This window comes from Drosophila santomea, chromosome 3R, assembly GCF_016746245.2.
Source record: "Drosophila santomea strain STO CAGO 1482 chromosome 3R, Prin_Dsan_1.1, whole genome shotgun sequence".
Classification (NCBI taxonomy): domain Eukaryota; kingdom Metazoa; phylum Arthropoda; class Insecta; order Diptera; family Drosophilidae; genus Drosophila; species Drosophila santomea.
Window position 1 is genome coordinate 21,821,323 of NC_053019.2, and position 20,270 is coordinate 21,841,592.

General features: G+C 46.8%; 1 protein-coding gene across 5 annotated transcripts in view; it reads right to left on the bottom strand.

Moving 5' to 3' along the window:
- LOC120454172 (serine/threonine-protein kinase Doa) overlaps nucleotides 1-19,927 on the bottom strand; it is a 35,476-nt gene extending 15,549 nt beyond the window's left edge. The window contains exons 1-4 of one of the 5 annotated variants that reach the window (XM_039639251.2): nucleotides 19,492-19,927; nucleotides 18,213-18,331; nucleotides 17,997-18,092; nucleotides 6,389-6,587 (exon numbers count right to left, since the gene is read on the bottom strand). In XM_039639251.2, coding sequence (XP_039495185.1) covers nucleotides 6,389-6,587; nucleotides 17,997-18,092; nucleotides 18,213-18,331; nucleotides 19,492-19,698 — 621 coding nt within the window. In that variant the 5' untranslated portion in view covers nucleotides 19,699-19,927. Of the gene's footprint in view, nucleotides 1-3; nucleotides 3,842-6,388; nucleotides 6,588-13,022; nucleotides 14,865-17,996; nucleotides 18,093-18,212; nucleotides 18,332-19,491 lie in introns of those variants that run through there. The other 4 variants (XM_039639247.2, XM_039639248.2, XM_039639252.2 and 1 more) reach the window with 4 other exon arrangements.
- Nucleotides 19,928-20,270: the final 343 nt, after the last annotated feature.

The following is a 20,270-nucleotide window of genomic DNA, read 5'->3' on the forward strand; positions in this document are numbered from 1 at the left end:
AACCTGCAGATACTGCTCCGGTATCTTACTGTTCTTCGGCACAATGATCTTCTTGATGATGATGATCTTGTCGCCCTCGATCTTGGTAATTGTGATGGGTACGCCGGGCATAGGGCGCTGTGGCTTGGCGGGCACAGGTTGCTTGGGAGCGGTTCGAATTACTTGGGGTCCAGTGAGGATGCCACCGGGACTTGGCTTTACAGCTGGAGGAGCAGGCTTGGGTTTGGGCTTCTGAGCAGGCACGTGTTCCTTGTGGTCGCTGCGCACAATGGAGAAGTGGTACAGTGGTTTGTCGTCATCAAGAATGCTCTTTTGCGGTACAGCTTTCTTCTCCACTCTACGCAAAACGACTCCAAGCATGGGCGACTCCTTGGGCTTGATGGCTATCGATCCACTGGGCGCCGTCACCCGTTTGAGGCTCACACCGAGGTTTGTGCCCACTGGCGGCGGTGTCTTCGTTCGATGCACCATTTTTCCACTAGGTATCTCACGGTAACCATCGTCCATTCGCCGGCGACGACGATCCTCTTCTAGCTGTTCTTGAACCTTTGGATCGGGATTCGTGTGCAGAGATGGTTCGGGTGCCACCAAAGGCGATGGCCCAGGGAAGAGCGAAGTCAGACTGCTCCGCCTGCGATTCATATTGGGCGCTGACACTGTCTTGGTAAGTGGGAATTTGGTAGGCTGGGAAGGAGGTGCTGCCATAAGTGGTGGTTCCACACCGGTAGCACTCGTGGTGCTTCCACGTCGACTGTCTGCCTTGCTGGGCTGTCTGGATGCCGATGCACTGACGCTGGCCGAGTCCAAACTGCTCATGCTAACGGAGCTCTGGAGGCGATCTGGTGCAGCGCTCCTTTCGTGGTTACGTTCTGGCGATATGGAACGCTCTCGAGTGCGATTGTGGGATCGGGCATCGCGAGCAGCTCGCTGCATTCTCAGCAGCTCAATGGAGTCTGCTATGTGAGAGGTGCTCTTCTTGGGCGGTGAATCATCCTTGGATGAGGCCTTCGGCTGCGAAACGCTAAGAAGGTGCATCTCCATGGCATCATCTACGTTGCAGGGTAACGAGGCAACGCGTTCTCTTGGGCCTAAATTGGTTGGAAGGGAACCCTTGGCCAGTTCCTCTTCTTCGTCCTCATCATCCTCCTGCTCCTCCTCTGCCTGTTGCCTGCTGCGCCGTTCCTCATCTTCCTGTTGCCTGCGCTTCTCGCTCTCCATCACCCGCTGCAGCTGGGCCTGCACCTCGAGGGCAGCACGTGCTCTGGCCTTGGACTCAGCCTCGCGGGCCTGACGCAATTGTTCCTGGGCTATTGCCCGAGCTTCCGCCTCCGCCTGTGCTCGCGATCTGGCCTCCGCTTCCGCGGCTGCTGTTGCCCTTAGGGTGGCCAAATCGGTGGCCGTCATCTGCTTTATGCTCAGGCGACGCTCAGTGTTGAGGATCAACTCCACCTGGGTGCTGCTGCCCTGCGGCTTTTGTGCCGCAAGGTCTGGACAGCCAAGGGCGATCAGTTCGCTAAATTCGTTGGACATTCCAATGGGTGTGGTGATCTCTCCGGTTGATTGTCAGTTTTCTTGCTGGATCCCAAGGGGAAAAAGTACTCGATTATCTAATAATGCACTGGCGGTTCCCTCGAATTGCGTTGGGTTCGACTAGCTGGGCAAGACTCGCGAGGCTGCCAATGTTGGCCCCAAAGGAAACCTGCGCAACATCGTATTAGTTCGTATTGGTTCTATTCGGATCAGATCGGATCGGAACAATCGATCGCACGCTCAATGTCAATGTCTCATTGGCATTTTGGCAAATGCCCGACGACTTGACTTACTAATTGTATCAATGGTCGCCGTTCGACCAAAGACTGACTGTTCCTCTTTGGCGCCCATATACATCCGACATATATGTGGGTACAAGCCAGTATAGCACCCCCAATTTGTTTTGGTATATAGAGAGCAGAGGCATATACAAATTACAAATCGTAAACAGCAATGAGCTCATTGATTGCGGCGCCGCCTCATCAAAAAGCAAACCCCCTTACCCCTTTGCGATTCTTGCCAAAAGACCTGCACCTTGCCCTAGATCTATTGCGATGTGAGGAATATGTGAGGAATATCCCTGGAGAGATCGGCGATTCGGCCTATGTGTGATATCTCGGTGGGGTTCATTGGGCATCTTTCCCTGCCATTCTGTGTTCAGTTCGAAATCTGTTTTTATTTTTAACAAATGGACGACGTTATACCTAGTACACAGTACGTGTGACGCTAGTGCCAGTACAGTGAAACCTCGGTCAGCCATGCAAATTGAACGGGCAGCGTTCATTTGGTAGATGCGGAGATCTCTGATCTCCGATAATTACATTCGACTGATTGGATTTTTAATTTGATTTGGTTTTACATTAATCTTCTGATCTTAGCTGAGCTCTGGCTTAGCTTTCACTGTACCGAAAGCACAAACATGCGAGTTGGAAAATTTAAGGGGGAAAAGTTTTCCACCCCAGTTGACTTTTATTTTGGTTGGCATCATCATATGGCCAAAATTGTATCATGTACAAGTTTGTGTCTTGGATTTTCGCTATAAGTTTGTTGTGGCAACTAAATATAAATGCAAGCCTTACAAAAATAGCATTCGAAAATTATACAAAACGCCAGCTAAGCGGAAAGTGAAGGATGGAGGTGGAGGGCAGCAGAAGAAGACGCCGGAGCGGCGGAGATCAACATGATGATGATGTGGCAGCGTGATGAATAATCCCCGCCGATCTGTGGCGCACATATAGATATATAGTTTGTATCTATGTGGCACACACACACACACTAACGGACGCACACGTGTGTGCTCCATTTCTTAGTTTTGAGTTTTTGTTTTGATTTGCTTGGCCGCTGCGTTGTCTTCCTCGCCTTCACCTCCGAGTACACAGCAAAAATATTCACTATAGTATCCAAAAACACTATAGTATGCACTTCTTGACCATTCATTTTGGAAAATAGTTTACGAATAAGGTTTGCAGATATGTTCAATATCTTTCATTAGTTCCAAAATGATCATGCACTGTCTTCATTTCTATCTGTGTACTCGATTGAGTGAATGTTGCATTAGTCTCCTCCATCCATCCGCTTTCCTATTAAAAGTATCTTTCCTCGCTAATTGCAAACTTGATGGAGAAGTGCAAAGTTCACTATCAGCGTTTTGGACGTTTCACAGCTGCTCATCTGGCTGGATGTTATCCCACTTGATATTGTTCCAAATTATAAACTCGCCACCGTTGGCAGGGGGGTCAATAAAACAGTTTGGCTCTGGTATCTTGCATCGCGGTATTGTTTAAACAAATTCAGTCCGACGAATATCGCGCACTTTTTTTTTCAACACTCTGTGTTTTGTTTGATGTTTTTTTCGCTTTCGACAATTTTGTTCTTGCCGCTCTGTTCTACTGTTTTATTTTTAAAACACTTAAATGTTCTAAGTTTTTTGGGTTGTTTTTTGTTCCTTCGCTTGATTATGTCACGGTGCCCAGCAATTGTTCTACCTATCGTTCCTATCGTTCCGAAATGCGTTTCTATATTGCACATACGCCCCGTATGTACCTCTAATTATTGTTCTATTCGATTATTTGGTGTTTCTCAGCCAAATACAAGAAAAAAGAAGATTCAAAAAAACACAAGAAACGCACACACACCACACACACACACAGTGATAAACAAAGTGCGCGAAAGAAGACGATCGATCTATATCTCTATAGATCGGAGGGGGGATCTGGCCGGGTAGAGAGAGACAGCGAGTGTGCGGGGGATCCCCGTGGTAGCCGTACCGTACCGTTACACGACGAAGACGGAGCGACGACAATATGTAGTTTATATAGTTTATATGGCAGCAGTGGCGGCGACACACAGCCAACAAACGTAGATTTCAATCTGTTTCGCTTTCCTCGAATTTGAAAATTCTCAGCCGAAAACTGGCCGCAGCCGAGAAGAGCGCAGACTTTCGGCGGCGCGTGTATTTATAATTTTCCAATGGCCACGGAGCAAATGGCAAGTAGATGCTTTTCCGCCGGATGAAGCTGCGCGCGCATCTCCGAACTACAACAAGAACCATCAGCTGGTTTGGAGGCACATGCGCACAGTGCGGAGAGGAATCCCCAAGGCGTTGCTCTCAGGAGTCGATAAACATGTGTGTATTTTGGGTGGATATAGAGACGGGGAGAGTGAGTGGGCACCGTGTAAAATCGGTGTATCGGTGTATATAGCGGCGGTCAAAGCAGTAGCATTGCCAATAAATCATGCCAAAATTTCCAGAAGATTTAACTTTTGTGTTCGCAGAAATTCGGTTAATATATGGACGACCATTTGACTTGAATCGACACATGTACATATATCACACAAACAGATTGTAACTAAACATTTAATTTTAACACATCGAAGGGTTATTAATGTACATATACTAATATATGGCATCATGAAATCTGGATCAGTGCTACTTTAAAAACTTGTAAATGATAGTTTCTTTAGTGGAGCATAGGCTAGTAGGGTCGACCATGCAACACGAGAAAACGAAATATATTCGCCGACAGGCTGCGATGCCGAATTGGGGTGACTCACTAGATAGTCGTCATTGTGGTCCACAAAATACTGCTCGACGATCCAACTGTCGCCGGCGTACTTGTCCACGGGCATATCGCAGAGGGCCACCAGATCAAAGTGGTTACGCTGCCGCCTCAGCAGCAGGCAGCGGGTAATGGCCACGCTCTCGCCGTCACCGGGCAAGGCATCCTCCTCCAGATACGTTTCCAGGCCACAGCCATTCGCCCCGTTGCGGATGATGAGCTGCTGCTCCAACTGCCTAAAATACTGAATCTTGGCGGCTTGGCGACTAAACGATGACGCGGAGGGAATTCTATGCGAGTTACTCAGCCCACTTAATTGGCGGCGACATGGGCAACTGGCAAAGCTGGCGAGGAGCAGTCCACATAATCCGCAGCAGCAGCAGAAGCAGCAGCAGCAGCAGTGGCAGTGGCAGTAGCAGTAGCAGTATCTCATCACATCTCAGAGCAGCAAAGAAAACTCTGGCCGCCGTCAACGAGTTAATGTCAAATGATCAATTGAACGAAAATAACTAGAACAGCGGGGAGTGTTGGGCACAGGGGAAGCTATAAAGAACCACCAACAGTGAATGGGAACTATAAAGTTCTCGTTTAATTAAGAGCTGTTTTTCATATTCCGAGATGCCATGAAGATCGCATAGAAATTGCTTCATTTCCACATGAATATTGCCAAGGTTGCGCTTAACTGCTCTATTTAAGTACCATTTAATTGCTGACGAATATTGCTTAAACCGGGTTTCCGCATTAAGCTTCTATATAAAAAATATAAATCCTTAAATCACTTAACTACAATTAAGTAACTAATCCAATAGTTTTAATTATGTAACACCTAAATTTCCTCATACTCTATTTGGATTTCTGAATTTCGACACAGTTTAAAGGCCTTGCCCAACCAAGTTACTTTGTTCCAAGTACTATCTTATCAACTCATGCTGCTCACCGAGTTCTCAAGTGCTCGGCCTCTCGAAGCCCAGAAACATTCATTTCCATATTCAGTTGCAGTCTCATTTCGGAGCACTGATTACAGTGAACTTCTCATGTAATCACTGTACCAGAAGACCAAGAACCACAGCAATGTGACACATCTAATGACAAATTTAGCTCAACGCCGCATAGATAAGAAAGTAGAGAGCGATCGAGTGCAGCGGCGAACGATCAAGATAGCTGATCACTTCACTCACACAAAACTAAGCAGTGATAGGTTAGTCAAGAGGAAGAAAAGGATGAGGAGAGTGGGTTCGATTGATAGAACAACATACTAGCTTACTAGATAATCGCTGTCGTGATCGGCAAAGTACTCAACGACTATCCAATCGTCTGTGTACGGCATAAAACGCAGTGGACAGCTGGACAAAATCAGATCGCGACAGTGATCCACCATAGGCGGCGCCGGCAGATCACGCATCTTGATGTAGCACGGAATCTGGGAGCTCTCGAAGTGATCGGCCACCTGCTGGGACTTCTCAAGATACCGCTTGAAGAACAGCATGTTGGGGGAGTCGGTAGAAGCGATCTTCTAGCACTGATCATCAGGCGGACGGCACAGCTTTTGGCAATGCACAAGGATTGGGAAACGCAGGTGGTGTTGGTGTTGATTAAATGAAATCGGTCCGATGTCCGATATGTGTTCGTATAATCTGTCCGCCTAGTTTGTTCTTTTACCATTTTGTTTTGCTTTTAGCTTTCGTTTTCTGTCTAGTGATTTATCTTTGGGTTTTCCTTTTTTTTATTTTTTTCGTTGCCCTGCCTACAATTTTCACTTGTTTGCTACGTGTGGTGTGTATAAAATGAAAAGTTTTTACCTTAGCCTGCGACTGGCGGTTGTTGCGTCCGCTGTCGCGTTCGTCCTTGGCGCGATCACGGTGCCGGCGGCGGGAGCTCGAGTGGGAGGTCTCGTCCCTGTAGCGATACTTGTGCTGCCGACGACTGGCGGCTGGCGACTTGCGGTGCGAGCGCTTCGAACGCTCCTTGCGTCGGCGGGATGAGATGCTGTCATCGAAACTGCAAAAAGAAAGGTGCCCGGTTAGTTTGATTTCTCGTAAGGTATTACCTAACCACCCGGCGACGGCGGATGAATGGCCGTCCTTGGAGCAACGCCCAGCCGCGTGGACAACATGGAAAGCTACTTAGCTACTCAGCACCCAGCCAGCCACTCAGATACTCAGCTACTTAGCGGGTAAGCCGCTCCACGCTCGCCTTGCCGCCGGATTCTTAGGCCAGGCAGCCGGCAAGCCAGTGCGAGACGTGTGTTGGCGAATCGGTTTTGCGTTACCAATCAAGTTAATCAACTCGGCCGGATGGCTACCTCAGCTGGTACTGTTACTGTTGGCTATCTGGCTGGCGGCAGCGGCCCACCTTTACCGCCGGCCAAATGCCTTTGAGAGTACTTCGTGGTTCGAGGAATGACACAATGCGAGGCAGTCGCCAGTTTCGAAGTGAACCCAGCAGCACAGCACCCTAGACTCCGATCGAGGCCAGAAACTGTGTCAATAACATCGGTAGCACGGCGGGCAGAGCTCATGTACATGCTCATGTTACATCCACTTACCACACCCACCCCAAGAAGACAAGCAGCCAAGAAGTTAAGGGGCTCAGACGACGAGCTGCACAAGTGCGGGTGGGCAGCGATCTTGGCATGAATCAGCTGATTGCCGAGAGATAACTGACCTATCAAGCTACTACCAAATCCAAGATCCAAAATCCAAGAAGTCAACCAAGCAGCCACATATGCTAATAAGGCAAAACCAGCTCTCATTGAGCGATTACGAAAATTTGTTGTCGGTTGCGCGCTCACGTTGCTCCTCGCCCACGTGGCCCCCAAAAAGCATCTAAATTTGGGCACAAATTATGAAAAACACAGAACCGAACTGAAGCTGAAAGTGACTTTGGCTGCTACAAGTACGATTCGTTCGTTCGTTAGTTCCGACCTGCATCTATATGTAGTATAGACAGCATACTGTGGCATATTGTATATGACAAAAGCTCAACGCCTGCGCACCCGACAACCAAAACTACTTGAGAGCACACGCTCTGTACAGCTGGGATGGATATCTCCGTAGGCTGGAAAGACTCTTGGCCAAGAAACGAACTGAATTGAACCTATCTGAGATCTGTGATTTCTGAATGGCGTCTTGTCGCGGAAAAGCCGCTTACGACCTCGCGGCAGTTAATAAAAGGAATATAGCTCGCTCCATGGTAGCCGAGCTCTTTCGGCATTTTGATTTATGATTAATGACGCGCTGCGAGCAAATTAGACCAGCTTTTATGGCCAACTGTAATTGGATATTAATGATTCGTCGATTCCGATTTCAGATTCAGATCCAGAATCCGATTTCGAGTTCGAGAAACAAAAGAGTGGGAGGGGGTAGGAGGGTAGGAAGCGAATGGCAAAGCAAGTTCATAATAGATTCCCAATTTGGACTGGAGCATTTCAGATCGGCGTTGTGTAAGGTAATTGGCTTAATGTTTCACTCAAGGCAGTCGAACAGGTCGAAAGCTTGACTAATAAAAAAAGCCTCGTAAAATATTATCTCTGACCTAAAAGAACACGAGTAATGGGTTCAACGGGACTACCATAAGCATGCATAAGTTAGATGTAAACAAAGGGTTTCATGGTTGTCAAACGACGAAAGCTCTGATATGGCCGGCCACAAGATAAGACATCTTGGGAAATAGTTATCTAAGATATATGGCACTGTGGTAGCCAAGCTTTGAAACCGATTATATTAAGGTTGATCTGAGGGTAAACGTAGGAATTCGACCGATATATTGTCCGGCGTGCTTATAAGTTATGACAGCCTGTGGGAATCGAGATAAGATATGATTAGGGGAACTGACTGAAACAAAGTTGCTTGGCCTGAAGGGGTTATTCTAGGCTATTCACATTTTAAAGAACTTCAGCGCGAATTGCTGATTATTTGAAGGATAGAAAACCTCGTTTTTCTAAACCGCTATATGTGAGGTAATTGAACAATCGCGCCCATATTTATAGAGTTCCTCATTCATGCGGTCTGCCCTTGAGGATTTTGCCAGCTCAGACGCATCGGGGGTTCTTTATTGTTTCTTTCAACTTTTCTCTGTTGGCCTCGACTTTTCGCAGGCACACAGATGAGGCAACAGTTTTATGGCCAGGCCAATCCCATTTCTGGCCTTATCATTCCCGACATGTGGACAACAGGGTTCCTAGAGTGATTGTGACGACCTTGACCGATTCTTTGTGCCAACTTGATTTGTATGCATGTTTGCATGCATGTAATGAACACCGCAATTGACTACGATTAAACACCATTGTCTTGGCCAACTTCCTTAATGGCCAGCAATTTGTACGAATCATGTACACCTTTTCACTTCCAAGATGATAAAGAATCTGCGACAACAATTAGCATTAAGATTCAGTCAGTAAGATTAGCCGAAGCGAAATCCGCTAAGAACAATAACCCACTGCGAGTGGAACTCTGCAATTCGCTTGCCTTTCCGAGAACGAGAATAAAAACATGATGAAAATAGTTTCTTATAAGCCAGCCGTGTTATTGAATTATGAAATTAATCATTCGAAAACCAGTTTTTTTTGTCATGATTTACATAGAGCAGCTGAGACACTTTAAACCCACCAACCAGAGCTGCCTGCACCGCCAACCGCCGACAAACATTTGTTGCGGCTCGAGAGATATTTCTTCGTTTTGTTGTATTTAGCTTATTTTTTGTGCTGACCCTGAAAATGCCATAAATACATTAAGCAAAACGTAGCGCACATATGGGATCTGCCCTCCACCCCCTCCCCTACCCTCCGGCGCTCAAACAAATTATACAAATATAAATATAATAAAAAAAGCGTTAACAATTGGATGCCAATATTCGCTTCCAATGAACTGCAGAAGTTATGCGTCATTTTTGGTTTTATGCGCTTACACACGCAAAATAACCGAAAACAGTTGAATAGCCCAAGAAATGCTAGGGATGGTTCAAGGTTCGCCATCATGGTTGGTGAACTATTTATGGCAGGCCAGCTCAATAAATATTCAACTTTGTGATAGACAGTTCATCAGATGAGATAAAATCAAAACATTTTCAAAACAATTTCAACAACTCGGATCAATAAACCGAAGACTTATGCCACATGTTTATGTCAATAGACCAAGGCGAACTTTCTTGGTTCATGAACTGTTTAATGTTCAGTATTGATAACTTTAAGGTAACACAGCTCAAATCTTTAATGTTTTATACCTACGTATAACATTTTCACGTCGACACTTCCGCAAAAACAGAAAACTCCCATATTAAAACTCAATTTATCCGTCACTTAAAGTCAACTCCCTATATGGAATAATTGTGATTTTAAATTCATTAATTTGGCATGTTTAAATACCCATCTATCTTTTCTTCCTATTTATCGACGTGACACTTTAACTCCATCCCTGGTCAGCAGAACTTGAATACGATTAAATATATTAAATATATATATATGGCATATCTCTGGTTTCGTTTGGCTATTGGCTCATTGACTAAAGCAGAAGCCAGTACTATACCAATGTATCACTGTCCTCAAATGAAACATAATGAGAAACCGGAATTTTCGGGCTCTCCCCACAGAGTCTAAAAGTTATCAAGAGGGCAAAAGTAGAGGGTTCCGACCACTGGGTGAAATGCAGATGACTGTCGCGAGCCTTAAGTGACAAAAGAAGTGCCGTTACGAGTATTGCCGAGTATAACTGCTGAAAAGCAGAAATATTGATATGAACAAAGAATGAGTAAGGGGCCACGTATGTTAGCAGCCCAAACACAGCTGCGGGATTATGCAAATCCATTTGGGTGGCAGATCTCGGATCGAGGGCTAGAGGAGCCGGCAGGCCGAGGGCCAGGTGACGAGGTGACGTTGGCCAATTGCAAGGTCACTGGCTGCGTCTGCGCAAACAGCGGACATCAATTGGCACTTCGGGCAGTAAGTGAGATGGGCATTGCATGGCATGGAAAGGCCTTTGTGCGTCAGTTAGAGAGGAGGAGCTGCTGGCTCCACTGGAGGAGGAAGTGCCATGTCGCGCGGGTTCAAGCAGGCAGCCAGTGTCGGGGTCTGGGTCTGAGTATGAGTCTGAGTCAGTTCAATCTGTTGGCAAAGAGGGAGAGAGATCGCCCGGTTCAATGAACGTAATGAAATTTTGCACTGAGATCGCCGCCGCCTTCCCCCCTCCGAGTAACCCCATCCATCAATCTCGAACGGACCGAGCCGGCCATTACTGTTAACGAAAACAAACAACAGTTAAGCGAATTCAGCAACAGGCCAAATTAAATATGCCAAATGTCCCCCTGCTTTCGGCCCGCTCGCAAACTTACACACACACACAACACACTCGATGCGAAAAAGGAAGCGATGGAAATTTGTGTGCAATTTAAATCGAGTCTAGAAGATCTCCCCAGACTGCATTGTTTGGGTGTGAGTTTTTTATTTGTATTTGTTTTTGCGGTGCGTAGTCAATCACCTTTCGGCTGACTCTTTATAGGAAGTCAATAAAAAACATTAAAAATACAAAATAAAAACAAACATTTCAATCGGCGCTGAGAGTTGCATCCATTATTCACTTTTGTTTTCAGATCGTTGGCGTTGTTATTTTTTTTCGATTAGGCCTGCCTTGCGCTGTCGGAAATCGATCGAGAACTGTAAGCTCAAGATCTAAGCTTTGTTGTCAGCTTTAGTTGGCTACCCCAGCCGCCGGCGGTAGCCGCATCGATTGTGATCGTATATGGGTCCGCGGAGACAGGTCCGGTTTGTTCCGATCGTGATAAACGTCAGATAAATGAACCCGAGCAAGAAACAGAAGCCCAGCAAACATAACACAAAAAGACAAATTAAAAAGATCTTATGGCCCCTCCCTTTTGATGCAAGAGTCCCAAGTTGCGGAGACCTACATTGACAAAGTGAGGATTCCATTTGGCCAGCTGCTGACATAATTGCCTAAAAATATTTCAGCAGGAAGAGCTATGCGCGGCATTTAAGTCATCAGGAATTTAAAAAGAAGAGCAGTCAGAGATGGAACACTTCAAATGGCCAGTTGTTTTTTGAAAACACAGTTCGATTGGAAATTTAATTACGAACTCAACGAGGTATGACATTCCATATTCGGACCAATATTTCGAATGTTCTGATCAAAATACTGGTGTTTATAGTCGCAAAAACCAGAAAAACGATTTTTGGCCAATATTCTAACTTCATCATCAAAAATTACAAAAAATGTAAAAAAAATTTTATTTTGTTTTGAAAACACCTTTTGGTTGGAAATTTAATTACGAACTCAACGAGGTATGACATTCCATATTCGGACCAATATTTCCAATGTTCTGATCAAAATACTGATAATAATAGTCGCAAAAACCAGAAAAGCGATTTTCGGCCAATATTCAAAAGTCACCATCCAAAATTACAAAAAATGTGAAAAAAAAATTTAATTTTTTTTGAAAACGCAGTTCGATTGGAAATTTAATTACGAACTCAACGAGGTATGACATTTCATATTCTGACCAATATTTCGAATGTTCTGATCAAAATACTGGTGTTTAGTCGCAAAAACCAGAAAAGCGATTTTCGGCCAATTCGGTCAATATACTCGTACTTAATATACTACTTTACTCAAAATAAATATACTTTTAGGAAGCAGTATGAACTAATTTGTTTTCGTAATTGTTAGATAAATAAAAACCTATTAAATGTATTTGAATAAGTTTAAACGGAATTCGATCCTCTAAAATGAATGGCAACAAGAAATTGGAAGATCGAAAATGTTAATAACACCATGAAACGTCATAGATTCATATTAGACTAAGTGTTAATTGATGAGAGCTCGGATTTCATTGGAATCTGGACATCAGCTGCTCTTTTGAATAGGCACTACGAAATCATATAGCACGGAAAAATGTTCAAGAACCAGGTCGAAACTCTTAGGCCCCGCAAGTCAACAAAGCGACGGAAAAGGGGTTGAGAGTAAGGCGCTCAACCAAATGAAGTGTGTCCCATACTTGAGGGTAGAACGCTAAAAGCTTTGCAGTTCGCCCGGCCCGGCGCTTAGGTTTGCCTAATGAGCCGGACGGAGTTCACCATTTGGACACCGCAACTGGCGGCTCAGCTCATAAGTAGGGGCGGTGTGCTTGACCAAATTTGGCGGGGAGATCTTGAACCGAATCGTAGCGGCACAACGCCAACAATAACAAACATATAAGTATATAGAGAAAAAAAAATCAAAATAAAAACAGAAACAGAAAACAAACATCATCGAGAACGAGATTGAGTTGAGCACAAGATGGAGATGAAACAATGCGGAGTGCGAGGAGTAGGTGCTCGGTGGCTTTAAATGAAGTGCGGACAGAACGCTTAGTCAGCAAGCTGTGCCGCCACTCAAGGCTAGCTCCAGTTTTCAGATACGAGTTTCCGCATGCTGAAGAGACACTCACATATACTCACACGTCGTGGACCCCAAGTGCTCGGACCGTCGACGCGGCTGTTGCTTCTGGTGATTGTTGTTGCCATCCGCTGGTGGCAACATCACGCGGTCGGGGTAGAGCGGCTTGGGTGCCCACGAAGCTGCGGCCACATAGATGTCCGTACGGGGCGTGGGCGGCGGCGAGGGCAGCGGATCCGGTGTACCAGCCGCATAGCTGTAGTATCCATCCTCTGGCTCATCGACCACGGACAACCGATGCTTGGTCCTGGCCTGTCCGGGCTCATCGCTGTACAGATACTCGTGCATGGAGCGTGCGTACTTGCTGTTCTTCCTTCTCTGCTGGGCAGGTGTTAGCTGACTAGTTCGCTTGCTCCGAAGCAGTTCGCCTTCATCCGGGGAAGCCCTTATCCAGGAGCTGGCGGGCACATACTGCCGTTGCTGGTGGGTCTGCACCAGTTTCGAGAAGTCCACATAGAGAGACTCATCGGTGGACGGTTTGCGCTGGAACTCATCATCGTCGTCACAGCGCACACGATGGACTTTTTCATCCACATCTTCGGCATCATCTTCATCATGGGGCGTTGTGGGCGCACCCACGGAACTGTAGAAACTGTAGTTGCTGGACGACTGCGAGTAGGAGCGATTGCGTCCGTAAAACTCCTCCTCGAAGGGCAATCCCTGGGGAAACTTATTTGAGAAAGCCTTCTTGAGGCGCGGAGAGTCGTGCGAATCACTGGAGCCCGTCGAGGAGCCAGCTCCCTCTCCATTGTGGGTGCACCCGTTGCTGCGCTGCTTGAGGCTCAGCTTGGGCGTGGCCGGCAGCTGGCGACGCTGGGCCAGAGGAGTGGCCTTTCCGGCTCCTCCTCCACTGGTGAGATCATTGGTGGCAGCCTGCCTTCGCGGAGGCAGCGGTGGCTGCGGTGCCGGATAGTTTTTGGTGGAGCGCTGACCCAAGCGGGCAGGGCAGTTCTCCTTGGCGGCCGTTCGTCCCGCCTGGTAGTTGCGCTTCTGGCTGGTGGGGGTTCCCATCGGTTGCTGTGATGATACTGATACTGAGCCCGCTGTCTGATACTGTTTCCTGGCAGTGCTGGGCGTGGTCACCGGTCGGGCAGCCTGAGTGGGCGGTAGTGGCGCCCTCGCCTTGCAGTGGCGTGTGGACGCTGTGGTGGAGCAGGTGCTCTCTATGCGACGGATCAGCTTGGGCGTCAGTGGCTTCACGCTGCCACCGCTCACCAGTCTTTGCTGCTGATGGTGCGGATGCGGTTCGGTTTGCAACTTGTGGCGATTGCTGCTGCAGTAACTGCTCCGCCAGGGCTGCTGGCGTACAAAATTGCCACCGGTCACAACACCCTGCTGATGGATCGAGGAAGTCGACGAGGCTGTGGATGTGGAAGAGGACCCAGCTGCCGGGTTGTTGTTTCTGCCCGGCATCGATTTCACCATCGATCTGTTGGCACCGTTGCTGCTCAGGGGTTGGGCAGCTGCTGCTCCCATTTGGACACTGCTCCCGGGGTTGTTGTTGCTGTTGCTACCGCTGGTGTTGTTGCCGTAGCCACAACTGCCGCGCGGCACTCGAAAGGAGCTGTATGGCCGAAAGCCATTTCCATACTGTTGACCAACGACTGGCATTTTGTTAGCTTTTTATGGTTTTTATTTCGTTGTTAAATAGACTCGCTCGTTGGTTAATTATTCGTAATTGCTGATGTTGCTGCGGGGCAATGATGTAGGTTCCTTGTTGTTGCTAATGATCTCGTTTAGAATTGGCGTTGAAATTTAAACCGCTGAACGTTTACTTTAAACGCGTGCACTTGGAAGATCGCTTATCTTTAGCTTTATCGTTATCATTTGTATATCGCTGGCTGTTTGAATTTGAGAATTTTCAATGCTGTGCACACACGGCTTGTCGCGAACGGACTACTACGTAAGCTACGGCGACCAGTCAGACATATTCCATGGAACACCTTGGCCCAGCCTTTAGTTTCAATAATTTATCGAACACTTTTCTCTTGTCTGCTGGCGCTGGCTGCTGTTGCTGCTTCTGCTGCTGATTTGGCTGGTTGAAACGCGTGTAATTAACACGTTCTCGATGGCTTATGAGTGGGCTACCCCGAACGGCAGTATCCATCGCCCAGAAAACCCCCTGCATTTGTGCGACTTCTTGCTGGCCGCATTTCGTTTTTGTTTTTGCCACTTTTGGCCTGTCAGCACGGCGAGGGCCACAATTGAATTAGCCACTAAAATAACCCTGAACCTTGACTGCGATTTAGCCTGTGGCAAATCCAATTGCTACCCAACCACCGGTCACTGGCAAGTTCATTGATAAGACCCCCAAATCCCAACCAGTTAAGACTTTATGCAATTGCTGAGCGAGCCAAATACACGTTGTTCGCAGTTGGTAGAAAGTGTCTGCGCATGCGCCGAGCTCAAAGACCCGGCTGCGAACAGGTCCTCCGCCGACCAGTTTTCACAATTTTTACTTTTTTAACCTGATTCGCAAAAGGAAACGCAAGTCTTGGGCCTCCCGAACAGCCAAACAGTCAAACAGCCAAGCGGGTCAACAACAGGCAGCAGCCGACGAACGGCAACTGGTTGTGACGCTATGAGTAATGGAATCGGAAATAAATGCGAAATCCCTTGGCCAATAAAAATACTATCGGCACGTCCGGTTCCTCCAAGTCATCCGTTCAGTGCAACCCGTCTTTGATAAGTTGTAGGCGTCATTGTCGCAGTCGTAGTCGTAGCTATCTTATCTTGGTTTAGTTAACCCGTGTTGGCTAAGGTTTGTTCCCACTGGTCTCTGATTTTCTTCTGTCCTCTAAAAGCTCTGTATGCACAGCATTGAAACTTCTTGAAATGATTGAGGGGGTGTTTTCGAGCTGATTTGAAATTCCGTAGGCGCGCGAATTATTATTTTTGGCCAGGATGCATAAACAAGTCGCGAAAATCACACAAATCACACTGGACAGCTCAGTGCTCAGGAGCACACACTGCATTTTGTTAAAAATTATAAACAATATAGAGCTGCTTGTACATTTCTCTCAAAAAACACTTGGTGGCGGTTGCACGGCGGCGACGGCGACGAGCGAAGAAGCCAGCACCTCCATTCGCTTTCGAGTTGTCGTTGCGACTGAGCAACCGAGCGACAAGTTGGTAGCGAACAAGTGTCGGTTGTACCGCCGCTGCCTCCGGCGCTGCCGCCTCTGCTACCTCTACCGCTTGACTTCGCTGCTCGCATTTCCAGTTTACCAGCTTACAGACGACGACAAACGATCGAGTCGCAGTCGAGGCAGCGGCGAATTCGCCGCACCATGCGTGCACCCAATTGATGGCTTGTAATTTAAATAAAAAATGATTGAAATTGAAATCGAAAATGATCGACAATAAAACAAGAGCATGGCGGAAATGCGGGCAATACACATTTGAGAATACTATTCCTTATCGTTGCGTTTGATTTTCATATTTGGGCTGCGCTTTTTTTCGGCCACTTCCGCGTTGCAAGATGTCACCAACTTTTGAGTAATGAGCCGGGACAGGTCGATTAATCTACCGCTGCTGTGGTTCATGAACACTTAGCCAGCGTGTTTTATGGCAAATGCATAAGGTTAATAAACAATGACAGCAACAGCAGCACCCTGGCGGGCATGAAAACGTCACTTTATCGACAAAGAAAGCGGTCGCTGCTAGTGGCGTATAAATTACGAAACGCGACTCTGATTAAGCCAACTCCCCAAGATGCTCTTGCTGCAACTACCTAAAAAGGCCACGCCATGTGTATTAAACAATAATAAATGCGACAACGTCGCGCCTCAAGTTATCCGTTGTTTTGAGTAATATGCAAATACGCTTTTAATACGCAGGCGCATAAATTAAGGCGAGGAAATGCAGCGGACAACGCGCCAGGATTCACCAGATCTGGTGGAGACCCAAACGCCCACGTCCACCGGCCTTCCAAAGGGGGTCAGCACAAAGAAATCGCTGAGTCCGCATTAATTTACAGTAAGCCGACTGAAGAGGATGACTCTTAGCTGGCAGGAACCAGCGCAGATTTCACTTGCCATATATGGCCGAATGTTAATTTGTTTCTCTGGCTGCTCCTGCTGCTCGGGCGGCACTTCTTTATGGAGCCATGCACCATTAAAGACACGACCGTTTACAAGCCATTCAAAGAAAGCGAGTCCCAAGGAGCGCAGTGCGCAGAGCACTGCGTGGGCAGGACACTCTGGTTGCCACATCTCCGACAGCTGGGGGAAATACCCGTGGTGCAGTAGGCAGAGCCAGTTTATGTGGACAAGACCCGAGACTTTTCGAAAGGTTTCACACCGGGGAAGTTTGTTCATTCACTCGAGGTTGTGGAGGCAGATGTGAAGTCATGCTCCTTCGTCTCTTTAACACTCAGGCAAGTCACACTTCCTAAATACAAGAGAAGTGCGAAATAGATAAGTAGATTCAGACTTTCTCTGTTTCCAAGGCCGTTTTAAAGTTTCTCAGTTCCATGAAATTTTAAATTAGTATTGGTATTGAAGTAGCCAAATCTGAGGTATTTGGGATATTCCCATTGAACGAGTATTATAAGTAATATTGGTAGCAAAAGGCATTTATATACTCCGGGGGGAATTGAATGCACATCCAAATTTCGATCTTTTACAATTTTTGCGCAATGAAAAAAGCGTACATAAAGGCAGAGTAAATCTCTTGACAACTTAAAATATTTTCGGTATGCGATGGGAATTTCGAAATCGATTTTTGTAACTGGACATATGGTCTCGTGTCTAATGAATTTTTGAATACAGTAACGCTTTGGCATTCAAAGAAACTATTTTTATAGGCATCTATGGATTGCACAAGAAATCAGTAATACTCTCTTTAGAAGAATCGACCGAGAAGAGTATGTGTTTCCTCAGCGAAGTCCGCTTCGCTTGGAATCTATTTTAAACCCTCCGATTGGATAGGGTATGCCAAATGACAAATCATGCGAGTTACTTACGTGGGCTCCTTGGATATCTGGGCCTTCTTGGCATCGAGCTCGTGTCGCCTTCGCTTGGCCGCCGATCTGGTGTGATGTGTGTTGGTGATGCGCGGCCTGCAGTGAAATAATGGAGATCATGAGTACAATGGGTAGATGAGTAGTTCCTCACATAGCTCAAAGAGAATCTCGAGAATATGGGTATATCTGAGAAAGCACACATGGTGGCGAACTTACGGCGATGGGGCCTCAGCTAGGGGTGGCGAATGATCGGCAGTATCGTGCCGTCGGCGCTTGTCTCGTGTGCCCGCCGAGGAGCGATCCCTTGAGTGGTGGAGTCTCCGTGTTCTGGGCATCTGAAAAAGTAGTATACACACACTGTCAGTGGGTCTGTGTTACCTATTAGACACCTATCAGATTTAACCATAGACTGCTATACACAGCTACTTATATACGCATATATGTACTAATGAACTGTAAGCCAACGGGTGGTGTGAGTACTGGGAACAGCCCCGAATCGCCCACCACCCCCTTTCAGCTGTTCCCACCAAAGAGGTGAGTACAGTACGGAATACAGCTGGCACGCACACGCATACACGTAAAAACAGACAAACACACACATACACACACTCGCACACGAGGGCGCTCAACGAAATTGCAATATTGTGCCTCTGTATGGGTGCATTGGAAAAACGGACCACAAATAAAACCAACGGAAAAGCCCACAAACTTTCGCATTTTAATTAGCTAACCATTAGCGCATCTACCTTGCAATTTGCTGCCGATTTTTTTCACGAGCGCGAAAATTGATTTTTGTTGTATGCGCTCCGCTGGCTTTGCTTTGCTACTGTTGTTGTTGCCTGGCCAAAGCGTCGCTGTCGCTGCCGTTGTTGATTGCCTATTGTGCAGCTGCTGCTGCCGCTCTATCCACAATTGTTGTCCTGAAAATCCTGGCTTCTGCTTGTAGCTGTTAACGCTTTTAGGGCTTTTGGCACACACCGAATAATAATGTGCGTTTGCGTTGAAAATCGTGTTTTTTTTCCCTACAATTCACGTCACTTGGTATTTTATTCACCACGTCTGGGAGACAGTGTTGTACACTAATAATGCTTAGTGTTGCAAAGCGCTGGGGGAAAAGGGTTGCCGGGTGCGCAACAATGGTAGCGAATAAAACGGATACAAAAATATATAATAGTGTCATCATAATAGCCTACAGCAAATAAAAAAAATATTATGCTACAAAACTTTGCTTCTGGGAGTGAGAATTTGAGTTTAATGGTGTAAAACCCAAGAAATGCTTTGTACTTTTTCGTCCGTTTGCGAGTCGACAGCCCTGGCGACGCGGCGTGCTGCGTAATCAGCTGTGCACACGCACACTCGCTTCTGCGTCAGTATGAGTGCCTCAAATCCCATGGACAGGTAGCAGTTTTGTTGGATATCTTGTTTTTTGTATTTTCCAGCTATCTGTTTTGTCGAGCGTTTTCATATCTTGTTTGGGGCTTTTCAGCTGTCTTACCTCTTCGTTCGCTTTGCGCTGCGTAGTATTAGCTGGGGGCGTGGCCAGGGGCGGCGCTGGCAAAGCCAAAAACGGCGAACGCGGCAAATAGAGGCGCTGCCACAGGCCGCTCAAGAGTTGCGTTAGCGATTGCCAGGAGAAATTCGCTTTCGCTTGCTGCACGCTGCCGTTGCGCATGAGTTTGTCCTTCGGCGAGGGTAGTTGCATGGGTTTTGTCCTGTTGTTTTGTCTTAAACGCGAGTGGTTGCATGGGAATGTTCACCTTTTGGCGCCCTTTTTTCGCTTACTGCGCGCAGTCCGCCTCTAGCAGCTCGTCTGCGATTTAATCACCGCATCGCGTTGCCCGTTTGGCTGGGCGGCGTTTTTCAGCTGCTTGCTGTGCAACAAATATAATTAATACGCGGGAATTTGCAACGGATTAAATTGAATTGCACTTCGTTAGTGATGTGAAAAACATGTGTTTGGGCGGTTCTTATCGATGTTTGTAAATATCGATGCTGAGCGATGCAACCGATAAGTGTCGTGATAGAACGGGGTTGGCAGAAGAATGAAGCAGTAAAGTTGCCACCCAGTTGAAATATAGGCGGGATGTATTCAAATTTCAATTTAAGCTACGGAATGCTAAAACACAAACGTTAAGAAACAAAGAAGTCAACATTTTAATTGTTGTATATTTTTCCTTTAAAATCAAAGAAAAATTTCGCGAGTAACAGCTGGCTGCCTCGTGTTTGGGATTGCGCCTGCGCTGCTTTGGCGCCCAATAAAAATACGGGTTCCAA